Source organism: Cornus florida, unplaced genomic scaffold (genome assembly GCF_030987335.1).
Source record: "Cornus florida cultivar Cherokee Brave unplaced genomic scaffold, ASM3098733v1 CherokeeBrave_3.0.0_Hap2_Chr01, whole genome shotgun sequence".
In the NCBI taxonomy this organism is placed as follows: Eukaryota; Viridiplantae; Streptophyta; class Magnoliopsida; order Cornales; family Cornaceae; genus Cornus; species Cornus florida.
The window spans coordinates 102043240-102067547 of record NW_026775571.1 but is presented as its reverse complement, the minus strand read 5'-3'; the positions used below and the strand labels follow the sequence as shown (position 1 = coordinate 102067547).

General features: G+C 34.1%; 2 protein-coding genes across 3 annotated transcripts; one reads left to right on the top strand and one right to left on the bottom strand.

Moving 5' to 3' along the window:
• Window positions 1–9394: 9394 nt before the first annotated feature.
• LOC132309914 (trihelix transcription factor ENAP2-like) lies at window positions 9395–16609 on the top strand. 2 transcript variants are annotated; one of them, XM_059808175.1, is made up of 2 exons: window positions 9395–10805; window positions 14923–16609. In XM_059808175.1, exons 1-2 carry the CDS (start codon window positions 9994–9996, stop codon window positions 14930–14932), a joined length of 822 nt encoding a protein of 273 aa, XP_059664158.1. In that variant the 5' UTR covers window positions 9395–9993; the 3' UTR covers window positions 14933–16609. The 2 variants fall into 2 exon arrangements, with proteins under 2 accessions (XP_059664158.1, XP_059664154.1); XM_059808171.1 differs by having other exon boundaries at window positions 9404–10819.
• A 1057-nt stretch (window positions 16610–17666) lies between these two features.
• Window positions 17667–23333, bottom strand: LOC132309928 (protein LIGHT-DEPENDENT SHORT HYPOCOTYLS 10-like). Its single transcript, XM_059808182.1, has 2 exons — window positions 22616–23333; window positions 17667–17883 (listed from the first exon to the last, which is right to left on the bottom strand). The coding sequence occupies exon 1, from the start codon at window positions 23175–23177 to the stop codon at window positions 22641–22643; it is 537 nt and encodes a 178-aa protein (XP_059664165.1). The 5' UTR covers window positions 23178–23333; the 3' UTR covers window positions 17667–17883; window positions 22616–22640.
• Window positions 23334–24308: the final 975 nt, after the last annotated feature.

Here is a 24308-nt window from a genome sequence, read left to right as displayed (position 1 = left end):
TGATCTTGAAGGATTGTATGTGTTGTTCCACTATCTGTCAGACATATGTCTTCACCATTTATTTTGGAACTAGTCAGATCCATTCGTATTCATGCAAATTTCTTTATCAGAAAAGAAACATTTATAACAAAGGAAACTTTAATACAAACTAGAAGATAAAAACTTTAATACAAGGAAAACAAAAACATAGTAGACAGAATATGAAAAAAAAATAGGATTAATTGGTGTGGACATTTCCATCACCAATCAGGAAGTCTATCTTTCCATCACGGTCCTCAAAAAAATCTGATACATCCAGATTTGTGATGTCAATTAGCTCATTACGATTAATGAAATTCATTTTCAGATTTGTGATGTCAACTGGCTCATCATGATCAATAAAATTCGTTTCCTTTTGTTTCCTCTTTTCTTTCATTGAAGCTTGGTAAAGTTCGGTCAGATGCTTAGGTGTACGATAAATACTTTGCCAATGCTCTATCATGCTACACCGATAACAAGTATTATCATGTGCCTTGGGAGGTTGAGCCACATCCTTCCCTTTTACTTGTTCCATTTCATTATAATCTCTCTTTTGGGGATATGGTGTGGATTTCTGATTGCGAAAATGTGAGGATTAATATCCTTCACGGTAATAAGAATGATTTCTACCACGAACATATTCATTATTGTGGTAGTTATTTTTACCACGACTATATTCATTATTATAGCCATTTCTACCACCACGACCACGTCCACGTCCACGTCCACGACCACGACCACGACCACGACCACGACCACAGGATGAGGCAACATATGTTTCAGGGATCAGTGTCGATCCAGTTGGACGAGACTAATGGTTTCTTAATAAAAGCTCATTATTTTGTTCTGTCACAAGTAAACATGATATCAGCTCTGAATATTTTTTAAATCTACGCTCTCGATATTGTTGTTGTAAGAGTACATTCGAGGCGTGAAATGTGGTGAATATTTTTTCCAACAAAAGTTCATCAGTGATGGTATCACTACACAATTTTAATGTAGAGCTGATTTTAAATAGGGCAGAATTATATTCAGCCACAGTTTTAAAATCTTGCAACCACAATTGCTGCCAATCAGCCCGAGCCTTTGGGAGGATAACTGTTTTTTGATGATCATATCTTTCTTTAAATTGTTCCACAAACACAGTGGATCTCTTTCAGTGAGGTATTCAGTTTTTAGCTCCTCACTAATATAGCGCCGAAGAAAAATCATGGCATTCGCTTTATCTTATAATGATGTATTATTATCTTCTTTAATTATGTTTCCAAGGCTCATGACATCTAAATGGATCTGAGCATCCAGAATCCAAGATAAATAATTTTTGCCAGAAATATCCAAGGCCACGAATTCCAGCTTTGTCAAGTTTGACTTTTTCAAAATAATTAGATGTAACAATATAAAAATATAATTTAAAATAGTATATAAATAAATAAAATGGCATTAAATAAAATAATAACATAATATGAATTATTTAAGTAATAAAGGTGGTAAAACTAGCCATAGTGAATAAATTATTAAACAATAAAGGCGGTAAAACCGGCCATAAATCATTAAATAATAAAGGTGGTAAGACCGACCATAATTAGTAAATCATTAAATAATAAAGGTGGTAGAACCGACCATAGTGGGAGCACATATATCATTTAAGTGAACAAATTTATTTTGTGAACAAATTTATTTTATGAACAATAATCCATAATTAAAATTTTTTTACCCTTTGGAGTTAGAAATAATTTTTTCTTCGATAAAGTAAACCAACCCAATAATCTATCAAAACTAATATCACAAAATAGATATATAGTTAAGATAGAAAGAGGGAGGGAATGCTTCTTCTTCAAATCTCAGATGGATAGAGTTCGTGCTGATAACGTGTAATAAATATATGTGTGTATATATATCTATAAAGTAATATTTATTATAGAAATGAGAAAAAACTTTCAGAGAGAGAGAGAGAGAAGCTTTTATTTCAGTATATCTTCAAATAGTACACATACATGGCCTTATATAGGCTTAAAGTTTAGCTTCCCTGATAAGCCACCAATGTAGCCTTATCCTCCACGCAAAAAAGTGACCTAAGAGATTCCATAATCCATTTGGACCCCACACAATTATATATATATATATATATATATATATATATATATATATATATAATGGTATCAATCTTTTATTTTTGTATTTTTTTTTTAATTTACAAGTAATTGTACATATTCATAATTTACATTGCAGTCATAAGATTAAAAGGTCAAGATTTCACATTAAAAGAAAAACAAAACATTTTTCATTATTTTAGTACAAAATAACTTTTGTTGACATCCTCTTAGTTATTAGTTTCAGCTTCACTATTGCACCACACAGTAAATCATATTCCTAACAATCAAATTAAACCTATAATTCTAGCATTAAATAATTGGAAAAATAACATTAGGAATAACACCTGGCTTTTCATGGAAAAACCAATAATTTACCATATGCAAGTTATGGACACACTAATGTTTGTGAAAATATTTCACAAGCCTCAAATTAAATATTCTAATCCACCAGTAAGATTTTATTGTGAAGAAATTTCTATTCAAATTATTAAAATTTGTTCCAAAATGAGAGAAAACGAATTTATAGTTTTTGTTATTATGAATTTTTTTCATTCATTTTCTTTGTAATATTTTCTCGAATTCATGATGACATTTGAAAGGTGGTGTAGATCAATATATCAAATCGGCCGATTGCTTGCCCAAGAAAGGTATAAACAAAAAAGGGGTAAGTACTTCAAGTCTTATGATTTTTTACCATCTTTGTGCTGGAATAAAAAATTGTCAATGTTATCCCCCCAACCAAACAATACAAGTGGATCCAAGTCCGGATGTAAAAATAATAATAATAATAAAAATGACAATATTTGCCTACTCACCGGTGAGTAGTGTGATACCCCCTAATTTTGGAACACGGATTGATCAAGTCCGCGCACAAAATCAAGGGATATCAAAACAATTTAAGTATTTACCAAGCACAGAATACAAAGATGAATAATAAAGAATAAATAAACCGCTGAAGAAAACTAATAAATAAATATTACTTAATGATTCTCCAACAATTACAATTCGGACATCCCATAACTCAAGGACCCCTTAAAACATTATCCAATAATCCAATACTATTTAAAAGTACACAAGATGAATAGATGAATGACAGTCTCCCAGCTGCGGATCCTCAACCTCGAGACTGGAACCTCTAATAACCTGAAAAATAAATCGTGGGTTAAACCCTACGAGCAAGTTCACTCTACCAGGCCTCTGAAAACCAATAAGCAGATCATCTCTGATCAAAACCAAACCTAATAAAGTTTTAACTTTAATAAAGCACGATATACATGTCTATATATAATTATATATACTATACTAATCACATCCATTAATAGGTTTATTAAATTTCCATACCTATTAAATAATTATTAAAATAATATTCATACCTAGACCAATCTACCATTTCATTTTATAAAAACTCCTTTGACCTTAATCCCATCCTAGTCAGTTGTCTAATCATTTAAACAACAAATTATAATAAAAGAAATACTCTATTTAATCCCAACCCGATAATGATTTTAATTGTTTAAATCACATATCCAAAATTTAAGTTTTGACAAATCATCCACGTCTTCCCCAATATTATTTTATTAATGTAAAATAATACACTAACCAGTAAGTACTAAACTATTCTCATTTAAGAATATCTAACCTTAATCCAATCCATACATACAACAACCATAGATGATATTTTAATCATCTAACACATAACAACGTAATTATGCTTTGGCAAATCAACCATGCCATTGTAAATATTTTTATTTATATATTGGCAATTCAACCATGCCTCCATAAGTATATTTATTTATACATTGGCAATTCAACCATGCCTCCGTGTATGTACATTTATACATTGACAATTCAACCATGCCTCCACAGGTATATTTATTCATACATTTAATTAGCAATTCATCCATGCTTTCCATATATGTATTCTATTCATACAAATATTTAGGTAATATATTTAATCATTTGACAATTCATCCATGCCCACACTTTAACCATGAATTAACTTTAAAATTAACAATACGCTAAATCATACATAGCCATCACATGCATATTATACGCATATCATTAATTTAACAACCAGCCTATTAAGATATGCCAAATAAGAATGATAATATTAATCATCTTAAATGATTTATATATATATATATACCTACACATATGTTATTTAATGTATATATGTGTTTAACACCTTCTTTAATAATCCTTGATTATTTAAAATCAATATACATACATACATACATATATATATATATTCATCCTTCCATACAACTCATAGACAAATTATATATACCCATATATAAATAATTTTATATATATATATATATATATATATATATATATATACACTTCCTTCCATAACAAATTATTAATTTATTATATTTACACAAATTAGTACAACTAAATATGTCAGAAATAGTTTCCTTTAAATACTCCATACCGGTTTAAATAGTTTTCCGACACCGTCTCACTAAAACGTAAATATCTCTTATTAGGATAAGAATCTGATAATGAAATTGGTACCATTGGAAAGAGGACGAAAAATCCTTGAATTTGAGCTCAAGAATGACCCAGTTTCGATTTAAAATGACTAAGTTATGACCGTTTTAATTTTATGTCACAAACAGGCAAAATAATTGGCTGAGCTCAAACACTACTGTGAGCGCGCCCACACTTAATTAGCTCACTTGAGCTCACACAAACGCACCCACACCAGATTAGCTCACTTGAGCTCACATGTATGCACCCACACCAGATCAATCTTCTGTTGACCAAACTTAATCCATGGTCCAGATTCACATGTGCACTCTTTTGTGTACACCGCAATGCACCGAATCATTCCACTTATATCTAAACTATTCCAATGGCCCAGATTAGTGGTGTAACCTCTTACCATGCACCGTCCTACACCAGATTACTACCCTATTGTTGCGCCCACCTTACAAACGCCGCCTCCAGTGTTGTATATATATATATATATATATATATATATATATATATATATTATAAATTATCTATATAATTTTGCCAAATTAAGATAGAAAATAATTCTTGAATAATTCCAAAAAATATAAAACACATTCTAAAATTAATCTAAAAATTCCAGAAAATTCTCATAAATGCTAGAAACACTAATTAACCCTCTTGGGTCTAGATCCAGCCTATCGATTGATGTAAACAAAATATACAACACATATATAAAATAATAAAAATCTAAAATTCCAAAAATAAAATATAATAATTCATATTTTTAAGATTCCGTTCTAACCATCATTTAATCAATAAATTTAATCTTAAATTTTGATACTCAAGGTGAAATCCTTATGAGTTCTAAGAGGAAAGTTAGAGAAGAACTCGCCTGAAGGTTTCGAAACGAAACCGACGCTTTAAGCTTTAATTATCTCTTCCAATTCCGACGTCCTCCTTTTCAGATCCGACCTCCTCCTTGTCAGCCCTTCTTCTTCCTCTCTCTCTGTCTGTTTTATTTTTCTAACGTGTAAAACCTTTAACCCTAAAGCCTTATGTGTATTTTTATACACCTTAAATTCCAAATCCTATTCCAACTAGTATTATGAATTAAAATAATAATCTTTAAATAACTTATATCTATAAACATATATATATATAAATATATATTCCTTCCATAATTAACTCATTAGTTAATTAAATCATATATACTTATAAATCCTATTCCAACTAGTATTATGAATTAAAGAAATAACCTTTAAATAATTTATATCTATAAACATATATTATATATAAATATATATTCCTTCCATAATTAACTCATTAGTTAATTAAATCATATATACTTATAAATATCAATAAATATATATCTATATATATATCTTTCCATAACAATTATTAATTAATTATATTTATATATAATTATATATATATATATATATATATAAATATAAATATAATTGATACAAAAGTGATCATTTAAATAATTAAATAACCACGGACCTTCATTAATTAACCCAATAAGGTTTCATACAAGCCCAAGACCACATCTTTTGGTCCAACTTTCCTTAAGCCCAATCCAATTAATTTAAATAAATAAGATAATTAATTAAATACAGAAATTAAAATAACTAATTACATGAAGCACATAAACAAACAAGAATTTACAACTAAGTCATATAATACCAACAAAATCAACACACCAATAATTCAATCAATAATCAACCACACAAACAATCAATCATCATACATAATCACGAAATATAACTTAATTAAAATAAGATAATTAATCTAGCACTCAATAAAATAAAATAAATCATTGAAAAATAAAATAAAATAATTAATCCTAATTAATAAATCTTTTAAAATTATCGGGGTATTACAAGTAGGAAGTTTATACTCACCATATGTATGTAACGCAATGTTAAACTGACAAGTGTCCTTACATTTAAAATAATAAAAAAATAAATAATTTGATAATTATTCGGATTAAACCTAAATGAATCCGAATTAAATTCTAATTCTCTCTCTTCCTTTTTCTCAGGCTTCTCTAATTTCAGGATTAATTCTTGCTCTTGTCCCGCTCCTTAACCATGAATTTTGAATAATTGTTAATAATTTGTATGATTTGTTAGTACTGTCCGCCGATATTCTGGAACTCTTACTATTTGTGGTGCCAAGTAGTTCTTGCCATGTTAGTCAGTTCTTCGGAAACAGTTGTAAACAGTTTCCTATGAAACTTGAAACTATTTTTCATTGACAAATTATTTTTTTATGTGAAATAAAGTACTGAGCTCTCATTGTATTTTAGACAACGTCAAATCTTCCTTCTCATATACAGATCATGAAAGAAAGAGAACTTATTGCGATAACTTTATCACTGTTGGTTGGCTCGCTAGATGAGAGGGAGAGGTGGATGAGATTAGGGATGCATAAGGAAGATGAGAAAGAATTATAATTTAATTCGGATTCATTTGGGTTTAACCCGAATAGTTATCAAATTATTTATTTTTTTATTATTTTAAAAAATACTTGTCAGTCTAACATTACGCCACATACGTGGTGAGTATAAGCTTCCCACTCACAGGTGAGTAGTCAAGTATTGTTCTAAAAAAATTGTGTATATGAGTGAGTGTGTAGGGACTACAATTTCTACTTGGTTTCTGCTTCGTCTTGCCTTTAATGAGGTGGATTTGCTAGTCTCTTAAATTGATTTGGGACGGTTATAGTAAAACAATTGAAAATATGAAATGGGTTTGGGGCAGAGACGTATTTAATGATGAATCCGCCTCGACTTGCCTCGATTATATGTGTACCTTTAAAATTTATATATATAAATAATGCATGTATTTAATATTTTTAAGACAACTGTTACTTTACTGTAAGTGTCAGTTAAAAAATTAATATTCATTATTTGGAATTTTAAAAGCTGGTTTAGTTTATTTATCAGTTCAATTTGAACACATTGGACTCTTTTGTTTGTTTGTTTGTTTTTATTTTTTAATTATATAATAAAAGTGGCATAATCCGCCGCGTCCTGCAATGGAGCAGAGTCGGTACTTTGTTTATCGGAGTAGAAGCGGGGATATGATACCAATTATAAACTCGTCTCGGAATAGGGATATAGTTGGTATAACTAATTTTGTAGCAGAGTGGGGTTTTGCTAAAACCACCTCAACTCCGTTCACTACCATCCTTATGAGCGTGTGAGTTTGTGTTTCTTGAAATGTTAAAAATAAAGGAGGGAAGTATTTTTTCTTCACTTCATGTAATTAAGTGAAATCTACTTCTTCTTCTTTTCTTTTCTTTTCTTTTTTTTATTTTTTATTTTTTTTTTTAACACTTTATTGAATGAAGTGAATGAAAAAAACTTCCAACCTTGTACTTGGATTTAAAGGATTTGATGAAAATTTATTTTTGGGTAATTTACACAAACCTTCTCTATGATTTGCCATAATTATAGGGACTTCCCCTTCTGTTTCGAAAATTACTCGGACCTTCCCTAATTTTGAAAATATCGTACACAGACCTCCCTTCTGCTAGAGTCAACGGCAATCAATGACGGAAAATGATGACGCCAACTACAATTTTATTAAAATTCCTAAAATACCCTTGTCTATATAATTACATATTATATTTAAAAGATTATATATATATATATAGTTGGTATTATATATATATATATAGTTGGTATTATATATATATATATATATATATATATATATATATATATCAAGCCTTCATCTACTAAAGCTTCATTTGGTTTAGTCAGTGGTGATGGCGGCGAGGATCTGTGACGACGACGGGTTGTGGTGGTGGGTATCTGTGACGGCGACGGGTCGTGGTGGTGGGTATTTGTGACAGAGACGGGTTGTGGTGGTAGGTTTGAGACAGCGAGGCTGTGAGATGGCGATGGCGAGGCTGTGAGATAGTGACCACGAGCATCTGTGACGGCGAGGCTGTGAGACGGCGACGGCGAGGATCTGTGAAGGTGAGATGGCGACGACGATGCTGTAAGACACAAGAGGAAAAACAACCTATTTTGACTTCTCAAAAACAAGGCAGAAAGATTTCAGGTCACCACAGATGATGTTTTTGTTCTCTTTTTCTTGGCTGTGCAAGAGTCAGAATCTCTGTCTGCTCATTCGCTGGAAGCTGAAGCTTGATACTGTGAGACGGCGATGACGACGGCGAGAAGCGTATATATAAATCCTCTCTTAGTATCGTTGTAAGAGATTGGTGAAGAATTCCCGTAAGCACTTCTAATTGGACGTATATAGAGATTAATCATCTTTGTTTTTCTCTCCAATACAATTCCTCTAAAAATTACAGTAGAGCTTCAATAATTTAGCATAAACTCATTATTTCCATTCTTAGATGACACTGTTGTATATTGGAGGGATTTGGGTTATGTCTACTATATTATTTCTAGGCTGAATTTCAATGATCTTATAAAAGGAAATATGATTCTTTGTCACATTGGTCACATACAAAGCATCACAACAGGTTATGTAGCTGTCTCCTTGGCCCTTTCTGTCAAATTGCAAAATCTTTCCATTTTTCTTCCAAAGCAGCTAAGCTAATAGTCTTCCTTTTTAGGCCTCTATCCTCTTCGCAAGAGTGAACCATGTCTCGTCAACTCAGTGAGCATTTTAATCGAAATAGCTTATAAGAATTGCATTATAGAAAATTGAGGGCATTTCAGTAAATTTGACATTTTAACGGTCAGTCACACATTAGTGTAGGATATTTTCAAAATTAGAAAAGGTCCGAATAATTTTCGAAGCAGGAAGGGAAATCCTTGTAATTATGACAAACTATAAGGGAGGTTTGTTTAAATTAGTCTTTATTTTTCAAGACAAAAGTATCAAAATTCATGTATACAAACAAAAATTATCATGTGTGATTTGCAGTTGATTTCACCTATTTTAGGGCCTGTATATTAAAGATTATTAGATTAAAAGAGTTTTCGTTTAAAAAAAAAAAAAGGGTTGAAAGTGTCAAGAAACCCCTCCCTTCCCTTTCCCTCTTCTCTTCCCTTCCCCTCCCCTCAACGGACGACACTCCAAATCCGTCCAAAAAAGAATAAAATAGTAAAATCCGAAACAGCGACGTAACATAACCTAACCAAACCGTCCAAGCCGAGCCGAACTGAGACCCACCCACTCATCCTCGCGCAATCGTCGCTTCACGCGCTCTCGATCCCGGCGACCACTCACCGACCCTCTCACCGTACTTACCCCACCTTTTCACATGCACCTCACGCGTCTATCCATTACCGGCGCATTGCCGCTCATCAACATCATCATCATCCACATCGACAACAACCATTCACCGACGCAACCACCACCTCTCTCTTTCTCTCTCTACCCCACCATACACCACCACCACCACCACCACCACCACCACCGAGGTTTCGACTATGGCTGATCTGACGGAATCATCGGCTCCACAAACCGCAACATCGCGTCAGTTACCGTTCCGTGAGGATTGTTGGAGCGAGGAAGCGACGTCTACTCTCGTCGACGCTTGGGGCCGCCGTTATCTGGAGCTCAACCGCGGCAACCTCCGTCAGAAGGACTGGCAGGAGGTGGCGGACGCCGTCAACGCCCTTCACGGCCACACCAAGAAGACTCGGCGTACGGACGTTCAGTGCAAGAACCGGATCGATACTCTTAAGAAGAAATACAAGGTCGAGAAAGCTAGGGTTTCTGAGTCTAATGGAGCCCTAGCGAGCTCTTGGCAGTTCTATGGCCGACTTGATGTGTTGATCGGATCCAGCGTTACGGCGGCTAAAAAGACACCGCCTTCACCACCTGTGGTGGTTCCTTTTCCCTACCGGAAGCCGCCGACCACGGCGGTGGTACTTCCACAGAAGCGTCCGGCGCCGGCGGTGGATGATTCGTACTTTAGGAGGAATTATTCGGCTGTTGCTGCGGCAGCCGCTGCAGCGGCGGTGGAAGAGGAATCGGAGGATGAGGGTGAGTCGGAGGATTTGAGGTCGAGCGAGGAGAGCAGTGGACGGAGGAACAGGGATACGGAGGGAATGAGGCGGCTGGCAAGGGCGATCGAGAGTTTTGGAGAGATATACGAGAGGGTTGAGGGGGAAAAACAGAGGCAGATGATTGAATTGGAGAAGCAGAGGATGGAGTTTGCAAAAGATTTGGAGGTTCAAAAGATGCAGCTTTTTATGGACACTCAGGTCCAGCTTGAGAAGATGAAGCATGCAAAGAGGTCAGGATCCAATGGTGAGAGATCACTTTTTCCCGATTTACTACAATTTTGCGGATTCATTTTATAGATTTTAGATGGGCATGTTGCATAGATTTAGTGCGCTAAAGGTATTCTGAATTGTTTGCTAGAAGATTGATCCCCATATTATTATTGTATCAATATATGAGACTAATTCGATACCTTCTTTATGTTGATCATTGTGTTTTTTATTCATAGATTTTTATATATTACATACTTTTGGAATTCTAAACCTTTGGCTAAGAGGGTTTGTCAAGCTGGACTCCAGAGCTAATTATTGCTTTGCATTCTAGATTCATTCATAATATCAACGAGTGTCATACAGTCTTCAAATTTAACAATAAAGATAGAAAGCCTCTTCATGGTCCACGAGATGCAACCTAGTCATAATTTTTTGACTCTTACCTTGTGTTTCATTGGTCCATTGATATTGTGTGTATCTGATAACTTTTATGGGAGAAAATTTTAAATTCATTGTTAGCTTTTGGTTTCTCATTGTAATCATGCATGAAGAGTTTAAGTTGTTGAACATAAATATATGGGAAGTGCGTAAAGTAAGCATGGCTCTTTTGTTACTTGAGGTATTCCATGGAAAGACCAAACTATTGTTTTTCTGAAAAGCAGTGGATGATTTTGCATGCTGCAGTGAGAAACTCCTTGTACTGGTTACAATCTTGATTCCATCCCTGTAATGTGTTTGAATTAGACTGTTTTTTACCATCCCATAGGATATCTATAGGTATTCATGAGTTGTAGTTTTGGATATAGGGTATTCATAGATGAAATCCATACCTTGGTCATTCCTTCATCACCTAGAGATGAGGAAAAAAAATTGGTTTTGAATCTTGTTGTGGGTTTCACCTTATTGGAATGTGTCTTTCATTAGGATCATTATGAATATTTGAATGGTTAACTTTCAATGTTGATGCTGAGACCATCCAATATGTTGTATTTGTTTGAGCTGGAACCATGACTGGTGATATGGGTTCCTATTTATATGTAGGTTAATGCATTCTGCTTTGTGTATCTCGATAACTAGTGCATTGAAGATCATAACATATGCAGTAGCTAATTGTTGGTGACAGAGTATTATTTTGATGATGAATGATATTGCTAAAGTTCTACGGTTGCTCTACTTGATAATCAGTAATAGAAAAAGGTTGGTAGGTATGGAAATGGATGTCTGACAGGTGAAATATTCGTTAATCTTCTAGGTTATCATTATTGTTGTTGTTATTATTATTTAATAAAAAAAAGAGGCATATTTTTAGAAGATAAAGATACAACAGGGGGAGTATGAGAAATCCTTTAAATAGAAAGGAAAAAGAAAAACTAAAATAAGAACACCCTAACATAGAAGAGATGTACAGAAAATAACAAAATCATAAGTATAAATTCTATGTACTACAATCTATCAAAAAAATTATCACTCAAGGAGTGTAGAAGGCCCTCCTAACTGACTCCAGCATTTGTACTCTCAGCTTTGACTAACTCATGAGCTCGATTGTTTGTGAACTTTGCAATCTTACTAATCTCCATATCCATGTGACACAGATCAGGAATCCCTTCCATTAATGGAATATAGGGCCAACTGTCAAAGACCTCGTGGACCTCACTTTCAGCCACCTAATTACAACCGTGCAATTTCGTTCAATAAAACACAGTCAGAATCCCTATAGCCATAGCTTATTGAGGCCCTTAAAGAGGCTTTAGCATTCACTTTATTAGTGAATGTGCTTGCAGCTGGAGATTGAAGAAGAATTGTACACCCCGACTTATCCTTTAAAAATTCTCCCAGTTCCCTCTTGGACTAAGGTTTAAGAAAGTACCATGGAAGTTAAGATGAACCTTTTTTAGGAGGGGGAGTCCACACAGCTGAGATAATATTATTTGAAGGGCGCAAAGAGGACACTGCAATTCAGTCTCATATTATCATGCAATGGCACCCCACAAAAACATTAGGAATGGAAACGTTCCTTTTTGCTGGTCCGAGGTCTCCGGATACATTGTGAAGGGGAAAGTTAAGTGCTCTTGTTGTGGATGACTGGAAATATATAGGGTATTCTGGATGATCATTTGCTTCTTTGAAGCAATGATCATTTCAGTTTTGCATTCTACAATGACATTTTGAATACCAGAAATCTTCTTTTCCTGTTGGTTGTCCTGTTACAAAATTTTAAGGCAGTGTTTTGTCCAACTTGACATACTTCTAGAAGCTAACAGAATGCAATAGGAGTCGACATTAATTATTTTTCAGGGCATGATACATTGAGAATAGAGCATTGACCCCTAAATCCTTTTTGACTAATGAAATATTTTTTATCCATTTATCCACATAATTTATTCTCCAAATATCAAGTTTTTGTAGTCTTTTGTCATTTTTAAAGACCTTGCTCGGTGGCTTTTTTGAGAGATTAGTTGTTCTTGTGTGACCAATTCTGTTCAATGTTTAATTCCCCTTTCTTGTAACTGTATCTTCTGTTTAGCTTTACATTTTTTTTTAACTGCCTTTCTTACCCTTCTTGAGTTTTTAGTAAATACTTAATACTTCAAAGAAAAGATTTTCAACAGTGATGATGACCATTTGGGTAATTTCCATGGGAGTGATGACATGAGCAGTAATATATGTCTGCAGTCCTACAACAAAATAAAAAGAAACTCTGCCGTCCTGTTCAAGCATAAGTTGGATCTGTCAGGTCCATCTGTGAAGTCTACTATTTAATAGATGGAAGCAGAGATGATGAATGCTAGTAAAAGATCTTCCTTTGTTGATCTACTGTAAGCGTATTACCTATAAATATGAAATTCTGTTCTCTCATTTGGATGATATAAAGGTGCTTTAGGAGATTTATATATATATATATGTATATATTGTAAGGTGGCATCATGCCAACAAATTTATTATCTGAACTCAAATATTGGTCATATTATATTATCAAGAAAAAGATAGATACAGATAATTTTTTGTGGCATTATAAGGCATAAGCTTGTTGGTATCAAATAACTATGGTAGGAATGAGTTTGGGTCCTTCTGTTGTTAAATTTTCATTTAGTTTAGTTGAGACTTGTTATGTGACTTATTGGGCTCAAGTCTTCTTTCTCTATCTGCAATATTAAAATACTAGAAAATTTTACAAGGTGTTAATCTTCATTAACTAGGTGCAGTGATATTTTTCTATGTTGATGGGGAAAGGGATTGTTAAATGATTATCTAATTATATTGTTCAATTATTCATTTTGTAAAGCTCTGTCCCTGCTGTGGCATTATGCATCACATGGTACAATGGGCTTTGAAGATGGGCAAGTTTATCCCATGGACTTTTTCATTCATCTTTATCTAGGGTTTGCTTTGGCCACTATCTGTCATCGGATATGTGACCTCCTTAATGACTTGTGTACGTTGACCATTGATCAGTTGTGGCCTTGGATTAGGTTTACTTCGCAGAGATGATTAATAAATGTAACTTATTGTTTCTGTTACAGCTCTGGTTCGCTTTACTGCCTGTACAATTTCATCCTTTAAGTGGTCAATCTATTTCATTATATCAAGGAAAAATCTCGTTCTCTCTGATTGGTTTGATGGGGTAAATCTCTATATAAGATGGTGGTCTCACTTGACAATGTGTGCGAATTTGTAATCCCTAAAAGGAATTGAATGAATTAGTGGGAAATAGCCAAGTGCCTCGAGGAAAAAATAGCATTACTTGAAAAGGCTCAAACTTGGGGCTACAAATCTTTCATCGACCCAATGGTTTGATTAAATCAAATAATATTTTTTTAGTGTAAGTGGCTCATCCTTAGTAAACTATCTCTCTCTCTCCCTCTGTGTGTGTGTGTGTTTTTGAAATCCAAAGTGTTTTAAGAACTTTTTAAAGACGTATTAGTGGATTATATAACTTGGATGTGGTTGGTTTGGAATGTGCATCCAAGGCTGAAAATTCAAGTGATTGTATGAACTTTGTAGAACTAATACATACAGCTCCTGTGGTTGGTTGGTTTCTTTTTTTTTTTTTTTTTTTTTTCATATTGATTTGTGTATAATATTTATAATTAATCTGGGACTTAATAATTAAAGTTGTTTCGTCATTCTGTTTTACAGACATTTATAGCTAACGGTGTGGCAGAGAGTCAGAACTTCGACATTATGTCTACTTGGGATACATTTTGCCCCTGAATATGAATATTTTTATTCCCGGAAAGTTTATAAAGGGGAAGTTGATTATCTGAAAAGAGGCAGGTTGGTTACTATAAAAGTACTTAGCAGTATCAACACATGGTCAGCAAATAGGGGTGTCAATGTTCTGATGAAGTATATATATTTTTGTTATGTTGACCACTTTTTACTTATTGTTTTTAATTAACTGGGCTGCTCAACTTGTTAACTCAACAGTACTTGATTTCACTGTTGATGCCCTCATAATCTGGACGGGTCCGTTTCTAGTTTTCTTTTTCTTGGAATACAAGGTTAGGTTGTTCAGAAAGTCCATGTTCAATGGCATTTAATTTCAATGTATGGACGCAATTACATTATTATTTTTGTTTCCCCATTGCTAGACGGATGCAGAATCCTACCGTCTGTTTTATGCATGCTGTCCATTTGGCATAAGTTCTTTATCTCGAGTATCATCAATATCTCCAGTTCAGGAAGAAAGACACTGATATTTTACTTCTAGTTGCGGTGTTATTTCCTTGTGGCTTTGCTAGGTAGAATCTGGTCCTCACCTTTACTTTCCCGCTGATTTTGATATGCTCATAATGCCCCCTCTAACTTACTTTTACCATCACTTAAGTTTATTTATTTATTATTATTTTTTTTAATGTTTTGCCTTTTTCCTTCAGTGGAGTGAGTTCTTTAAGCGAAAATTTGTGGTCTTTAGTTGCATTGACCTTCTCTCCCATGTACCTGTTGGTGCTGTGTTTTGGAAGATTTTCATATATATGGTGTGTCATTCGCTTATCTAAGACATGTTTCTGATGTCATTTTATTTCAAATTTTTATGTCACGGGCTATTGTAGCTGATCTTTAGTGTCTATAAGGTTGCATTTTTATTGTCCTTGAGTGGTTTTTCGATGGTAAGTAGATTATGAGATTCAGCAAATGCTCTTAAATTATCAATCTTGTGTTTGCATTTTTATTGTCCTTGAGTGCATTGACTTCCTCACGGGTTTAAGTGCATCGGCAATGTGCCAGTTGATTTGATGTACTGACCTCTATTTTTAACAAGCATTCCTTAATCGAAGAACTTAATTTCTTTGCGCGCAATTTATTTATTCGTCCATCTTTATTAGGAGCTCTTCTCTGATTTGAATTTTTTGGAAATGGATCATGAAAATTGTGTCTCTGAGGCAGAATTTACTTTGCTGGTTCTTGATTTCACATTCTAATTGGTGCAAGGCTAAGAAGCACGGACACTAATACGGGACATGGATACGACACGACATGAACACGGCAAATTCAAAAAAATTAGGACACGGACACAGCGAATAATATATATATATATATATATATATATATATATATATAGCATTAATAATTTTTTTAAAAAAACACTGATATGTTTAGGTTGGAATATATATATATATATATATATATATATATATATATATCACTGATATGTTAGTATATATATATATCAGCATCTTTAGGACACGGACACGGCGAATTGTGGCATCTTTAGGTTTGTATATATATATATATATATATATCAGCATCTTTAGGGTAGTACAAAACAAAAAATAGAACATATCAGCATTAAAATTTAAAAAAAAAAAAAAAAAAAAAAAAATTAACATATCAGCATTAAAAATTAAAAAAAAAAAAAAAAAAAAAAATCCAGAAAAGTGTGTCCGAGCCGTGTCTAGCTGTTCGAGCCGTGTCCGAAAATTTAAAAAATAAAAAAATTTCAGACACGTTTTTTGGCATGTCCGATCGGTGTCTGTGTCGGACACGGATTCTTCGCTCATTTTGGAGTGTCCGTGCTTCCTAGGTGCAAGGACATATATTGGATAGGCTGGTTCCTCTATCTCTGGTTAGTACATCAAGTTGACATAGCTACTGTTTCTATGTTAGAGACTGCCAGTGGCCTTGATCCAATTTTTTATTTTTTATAATTAATTAAATATTTATTTATTTTAATACCTGAACGATGGAAAATTACATTCAGGACTTTGTGACTAAACCTTTAAGCAGATGTGTTGGTCTTTCTTGGTTGATGATGAGGTTTCAGTAGTAATTTCATTCACATATTTTTTAGTTAAAATCAGAATTATTAAAGGCCAGTTGGATATTGTTTGCTGCACCATTTTGTATTGCAAGTTTGCAACACCTAAGATTGGTTTCTTTTCCATGCATGCGTTTTAATGGAACTTTTATAGTAGAAGGGACTACTTGCAGTCTCTAGCATAGTCGAGCTAGGATTTTAGTTTAGGGGCACATTATTAAGAAAAAAAAATTATTTAAAGGAGTAGATGGGAAAAAAAGTAAGAAAAATGACAACTAAAAAAATAAAAAATTAAAATTTAATTTAACAAGGAAAATTGAACTTTTTTTTAAAGGTATTTAAAGAGTAAATTAGGAAACAAACTAGAAAAAATAAGTGATACTTTAAAAAATTAATAATTTTAGGCGGCATTATATAAAAAATTTCATATATATATACAAAATATAAAAAGATTTATACATGTATAGTGGGCCAGGGGCAAGTGTCCCCTGGGTATCACTGATCTCTAGGGTTTCATCCAGTGCAGTTTTATATATTCTAAAAAATGCATGTTATACTTCCTCTAATTTCTATTGGATTAATCTGGATGTATTCTGAAGCCCAATAAAAGGAGCACTATATAGAGAGAGAGAGAGAATTATACTTATAGTATTCCTGTTTTTCCATTAAAAGGAGTAGGAAGCAGTAAAATTTTTACAAAGAGACGGTTCCTGCAAACAAAATGTTGTAGAACTAGATTATAACCCATAAACTATATGGTGAGAAGAGAGTCAAATAATGAAGCAGGAAATTGCTCCTTTAACCCTTCCCTTCCGATGACGTGTTCGTCTTGCATGATCCTGCAAAGCAGAAATGTCAAAATTTTAATTGTATTCCTATTTGAAACCAGAATTTTTTTTCAAGGAGATTACCTAGAAGCACATTTGGGGAACTACTAGATGTATCACATATTACAAGTGTTGTTTGAACAATTTCATGAAGCAACACTAGCATCAACAGTGCAAACGTTTATAGTCAAGTTACCGAAAAGATACCTTTCAAAAGCAAAACAAAAATGTTACTGGAAAGATGTGACATGGTTTATTCTAAAAAGCATGAATACGGTATGGACACATAATATGAGTTCAATGCAATAAATAAATGGCGGTACAACAAATCTTTTTTTTTAAAAAAGGGACATGGACACTACAAAAATATATCTATCTATCTATATATATATATATATATATATATATATATATATTATTGCATATTTAGAAAACAAGTTTTGCTTATTTTATCTAAATTTAACGTGAATGCGATACCAATTTACAACTTAGAATTTATTTTTTCAGCAAAAATTTATAGCTTAGAGTTGGATTGATATTGTTTTAGTTCTCCAAAACTTTATACTATATTTTTATTTAACCCATAAATTACATTAAAATTTTATTTTTCTTAAAATACAATTACAAAACTAACCACATGTCCGAAAAGGGTCCCTGACTTGTCTTTGCCGAGTCCAACAAAGAAAAGAAAATAATTAAATTAAATGACACTTCTAGTTGTATCCTCGCGTGTTTGTGTCGAAATAGTATCTCACAGAGCCACGGCACTCCTAAAAAATCATGAGCAGGAGTATCCGTGCTTCCTAGGTTCGCCGCCTATTGATTTTAGGCGAGTTCTTTAACAAAATCACACACAATGTGAGGGGCCTAGAAACATGAGTTGGAAGAATGAAATGAAGTATACAACCGAATAGATTTAGATTATTGGTGAAGATAGGAAAATTACTGCACCAAGATATTGATTTGGCTGGAGAGTATTTCAGAGTTTTGCCCTCGAGATTTAATGTTAGACCTAGAAGAATGTCTTAGGGTTTCGGTGGTCATTACTTTGTGAGGCGTGCCACGCGGGCAGCAAGTATGTAATACTCACATTTTAATGCATGAAATTGATTCAATCTAGCAAATAGAAGATAAGAGCACAATGCAAGCATGTATTAAAGTACGAGAAAAGGGAAAGAAAAACTGTGCTAGCTAGACGAATAACATGGTTCAGCTAACATTCAAATTTGCGATTAATATGGTGTGCTGTTTAACATGGTGCAGCACGAGCATATTTGATAGTTATGACGAAATATGTATCTAATAACCGTTGAACTCTCCAAAGGCAGGCCCTTTGGATAAATCACGAGAACTTTAGCGAGACTCGAACATCAGCCCCCGTGTAAGTCACGATTAATTCAATTCAAGAAGAGTGTTATGTTATGACAAAGTTATTTCATGCCTTCACCACTCTAAATTTCATGAGAGATGAGCCTGAACTATGCTTGGGAGTACGAAATTGACACAGTTAGATTTGAAAACGAAGGAAATTTAGTTCAAACGCAATGTAAATGTGGAACAACTTATAACAGTAGCTAGTAGAATAAAAACTGATCACGATCCTAAAAGAAAAATAGAAGATATGAACTTAATCACATCGAGCCATTGGCTCAGGTTGTATGAGCTCTTTTCTCCCAAAAGGGAGGTGTACGTGCTGTTTGAGCGAGCCCCAAGTGAGGCATAGTGTCCATATTGGGTGTGTTCATATCATATGCCATCCCTTTTCTGCTATCCCTAAAATTAGGTTGGAAAAAATATTTTATTTTAGATGTTTTGAGCTTTTTTGGTTAATTAAAAATTATAAACAGAATCAAACATAAGGTCTATGAGGTAGCTCCAGAGGAAACTATCTTTGATTTCAAGCAAATATCCTATCAGGCCCAAAGTATAATGCATGAAAAGAAAATTTACAGGAAGGTGTATATGAAGCTTTTAATTGAACTTATATGGTGCTGTATGAAGCTTATAATTACAGATATATGCTCCTGCTGCAAATGACATAATTTACAAGGATAAATATGTGACGGTATGGGGTGATGGATATGGTAATCATATTGTCAATTTCACGAATGACAGTTAAATTGAGGAAAATTAATTTAGTTTGAGCAGTGCTTTGGCAAAGCAAAGAAGATTAGACCAAGAAGCTAGGGATTCTTAGATTCATGTGATATATAGAGTAAAATATTTGGATTAGTTCTTTCACGAGTTGTTGACACCTACAGTGAGTATTTTGTCCACCTACGCGTGACACGACAAATGGAGTTCAGGCAGAAAGGTGAAAGAAGCATGACCGGATCCCAGCCTTAGCCATATCAGCAGTCCCCATGACCATGCCTAACCCCTCAATATCTCATAATAAAATAGATTCTTTCTATAAGAAGTTATAATCTTGTTTCTCTGGTCGGACATTTGTATAAACAATAACTAAAAGACAGACGTACTAGATTCAGAACGAACGGAGTCACCTACTTCTGTCACATCAAGAGACGAGGCACTAAGTGAAGTAACCCAAATAAAATGACTCTCAAGTGTCTACAACAATTGGAGAACCATTTCCAACCTACCACCCCTCAGGTGCGGCAATAGCCTTTATCACAAAGCCATCTTGACCATTCATGTGGCACACATCCAACTGAGGAGCCAAGGATCTCAAACACTATAAATAGAACATTCATATGACGGGAACAAAGTACTGCACACATAGCTTCTCTTACATCTATCGGGCTATGTGCCATCTACATTTAGCTTTACATTACTATACGTGTACCTTAGCTCTGCACTTAGCTTTCTCAGTGTAATTTGTAATCCTAGATTTACACTGTTTGCCTTTACTTACTTTCATAGTGTAGTTTACAGCTCTTCACTTTACATCCATGTGTAACAGGTAATCAATGGTTCAACAAGTGAATCCTTTAGTAACTAGGTCCTTCTACATTAAAGTATCATTCACCAACTTGTAATTCATCCTTCTTGGACTTTCTCAAATTAATGAAGAGAATGTTATATCTTTTTAAAAGTATATTGTTGTATATTTGTGGTTTTAGCTAGTCATAACTATCATCTAGTACACTTCAGACTTAGGAGATGGTTATAAATATTTGCTTGGCTTCCCCTTTAGCTACAAATATAGATATGAGGATCCTGGCATGCTCGTATATTTTGAGAAATTACAAGTGTTCCCCTAGAAGGCACACTTGGAACCTATGTGGCTTCCCCTTTAGCTACAAATATGAGGATCTTGGCAGGCTCGTGTATTGAGAAATTACAAGTGTACCCCTAGGGGGCACACTTGGAGCCTGCTTGGCTTCCCCTTTAGATACAAATACAGATATGAGGATTCTGGCAAACTCGTGTATTGAGAAATTACAAGTGTACCCCTAGAGGACACATTTGGAGCCTGCAGACACAAATTTTAATTGTCCTCATGCGTATTTTCTAGACTTTTCAAGGTTTTGTTGGAGTATTTTATCGATCTATTTGAATTTTGATACAACAAAAATATATTGATCAGGGAAATACAAATGAGATGGCTTTGCCTAAAAAGAAAAGTGAAGAAAAGCAAGGAAAGGGAAAGGGGAAAAAAAAAAAAAATCCTTAGAAGCTGATTTGTGTAGAATTAGCCCATTGAACCTCCCTATCTGGGAACCATATGCCATAAATGTATCTGTCATCAACTTCATGCTAACACATCAGAAATTCATACATATTGACTGTTTCTAAGCACAAATTTCCCCCTTATTGGAGCATAAACCTTGGGGAACACAGGTACTTACAGATATAAAAATAAAATCAATGTTACTGACATATGAATCAGAGATGGTGTAACTAATAACTGCTTAGAAGATTCTAAAATCAGGATGTACCTAGTATTTTACTGACGAAATAAGATATGTATATACAAGGGCATATATATATGCAAGACTTTATATATATATATGTGTGTGTGTGTTAATTTCCACCACAAGTTTATGCATGTTAATTTCAATTTCACTGTGTGTGTATTAAATTAAGGACAGGCAAAATATATATGTATTATATCATGCATGTTCATCCATGGGGGGCATAATCATGCAGAATCCCAAAAGAACCAAATCAAGTAAAAAGTAAAAATATATGTACATAAGCAATAAAATTTTAATGAGGGAATCACATAAACAGTGTTTTGCAAGATATGAGAGAGAGAGATAAATGATTATCCATTAATTTACCCAAAAAAGAAGAAGAAGATGTATGATTATCCACTATAATGATGGTGTCTATTGTCTGTGAGACCAAGTACGTATAAGATTAAAATGTTCAAGGTTATAAAGTTTCTCATATTCCAAATGTTCTTCAAGTCTTTGTTCACATCTTAAAAGTGATCATGCAAATTAGGGCTTCCTGCCTTTTGTGGTTATGAACTTAGGGTTTCTCTTCTATGAAGGTTATATATTAGATCACCACAAATATTAAATGTCTGATCATTTTGTCCTAAGAAAAACTAACCCTTAAACTAACAGCTTATTGATCCATATTAATGCTGATGATCTGCTAATCACTACTTCAATTCTCCAAACCCATGACATTGATCCTTTATTCTTTTATTTGTTATTTGTTTTTATATATAATGCTATATATGAAGCTGAATTTTAAGCCACCACTAGAAATAGTTTCTTGAGAGTTAAGTACTATTCATCTATATAGGTCTCTTGTGTAACAAAATTACCATTTCTCTGAAGAAGCCAAATGAGCTAAGTGGGCTGCTTTGAGGAATCCACTTCAACATGATCATTATTCGCCTTGAGTTGATTCTTCTTCTTCTTCTTTTTCTTCTTATACGGAATCCCCCTCGCCTTAGCTTGACACTCCTTCACTTCGCGTAAATAAACACGAATAGCTCCATTTCCAAACGGATTCTTCTCCGGTAAGCCACCGTTCTCTTCATATGCAGCACGAAGGCGTCCAATCAGCGCGTCGAGGCTTCCCCAAGCTTGCCTAAGAGGACAAGTACATGGAGAAGGAGGGTCAGGTTGTCCAAAGAAGACACAACCATGCAAGTGAACTTTAGTCTTCCCAAACTGATCCAGATAGCGAAGGAACTCAAGGACATGGCTGGAGTTGCACTGTGAGAGCGAAACCGGGGGTCTCTGGTTCTTCAAGTAGTGCCCAAAGGAGTTCCAGTCTCTCTGCTTCTGCGACTTGTATCGGCTCAAGGGCTCCGGTGGCTGATGCTGGTCACCGGCGGGTTGGGATCCTTGGGCAGAGTATTTCTCTGTGTGGCATGACATGATTGTTGCAGAAGGAATTATTGGGTATTTTTGGCAAGAGATGAAAAGGGGATGGAGGTGGAAGAATATGGTATGGTGCAGTGAAGAAAGATGAATTTCACATCTTTGGAGTCTAAGCTGGAGGAGACATGAGATGGGCCCTAGTGTAGTGCTTTTATTCTCTCTATTTCTCTCTCTCTCTCTCTGTCTCATATTTCCACTTTATTGTATATAAAGCTATTTGCACTAACTATGCTTTCAAACGCTAGCATAATCCACAATTATTGTATGCCATTATCAATGCAATTATTATCATCATTTTAATTGCATCATACCATATTCTATGATACCTTCGGTGCAGTTAGTCGGACTCAGCAAAAATCCTCTAATGAGTTCCTCCACGAGGAATCTAAATCACCTCCACAGAGGGGGCATTAAGTGCCGTGTCATGTATCATAGTGCAATGCATTACCTCTCATAACAATAGTTTTACGATGAAGTGCATCACAATGAAATAATCTAGCAATTACATAAGGGATGTAAAGTTGTTATGTAAAGCTCATAAGCAATGTAGCGACACAACATACAATACGGAATCGAAGTCGCATAGGGGAGAGCTACCTGGTCTTAGATTTTCATGAATATACAGATAGAATAAATTGGTTGCTTAATGAAGTTATAGCAGTTTTGATGTGTTTTGTTCAAGAGATCTTAAACTTCCATGCATTAGGTAGAGAGCAAAGAAGGGCTGCCAATTGAATTTAATAACCTATTGACTCATTAGTGAATTATATATGGTTTTTAAGAACTAAAAAGTAGTATCACTTGACCAGGGCTAGTGAAGTGTTTGAATTGGATTTTGATCCTAACTTGATGTTTTTTACATGCACCCAAAAGATTGAACTATGCAAAATTACTTGAGTCATCATCGCCACTAACACGGTATATTAATTATTGATAATATAGAATTAATAATATCATCTTCTATTGGTTATGATATAGTGGTTGATGTCTTGTCTACTTTTTTTCAAATTGAGCTGTATTATTAGCACTAACGTCGGCCCTACCTGACTCACACAAGAGTACGATGTGTGGGGCCAATGTTGTTTGTGGTTGGCTCCACACACTCTTGTGTGTCTGTTAGGGCCCACG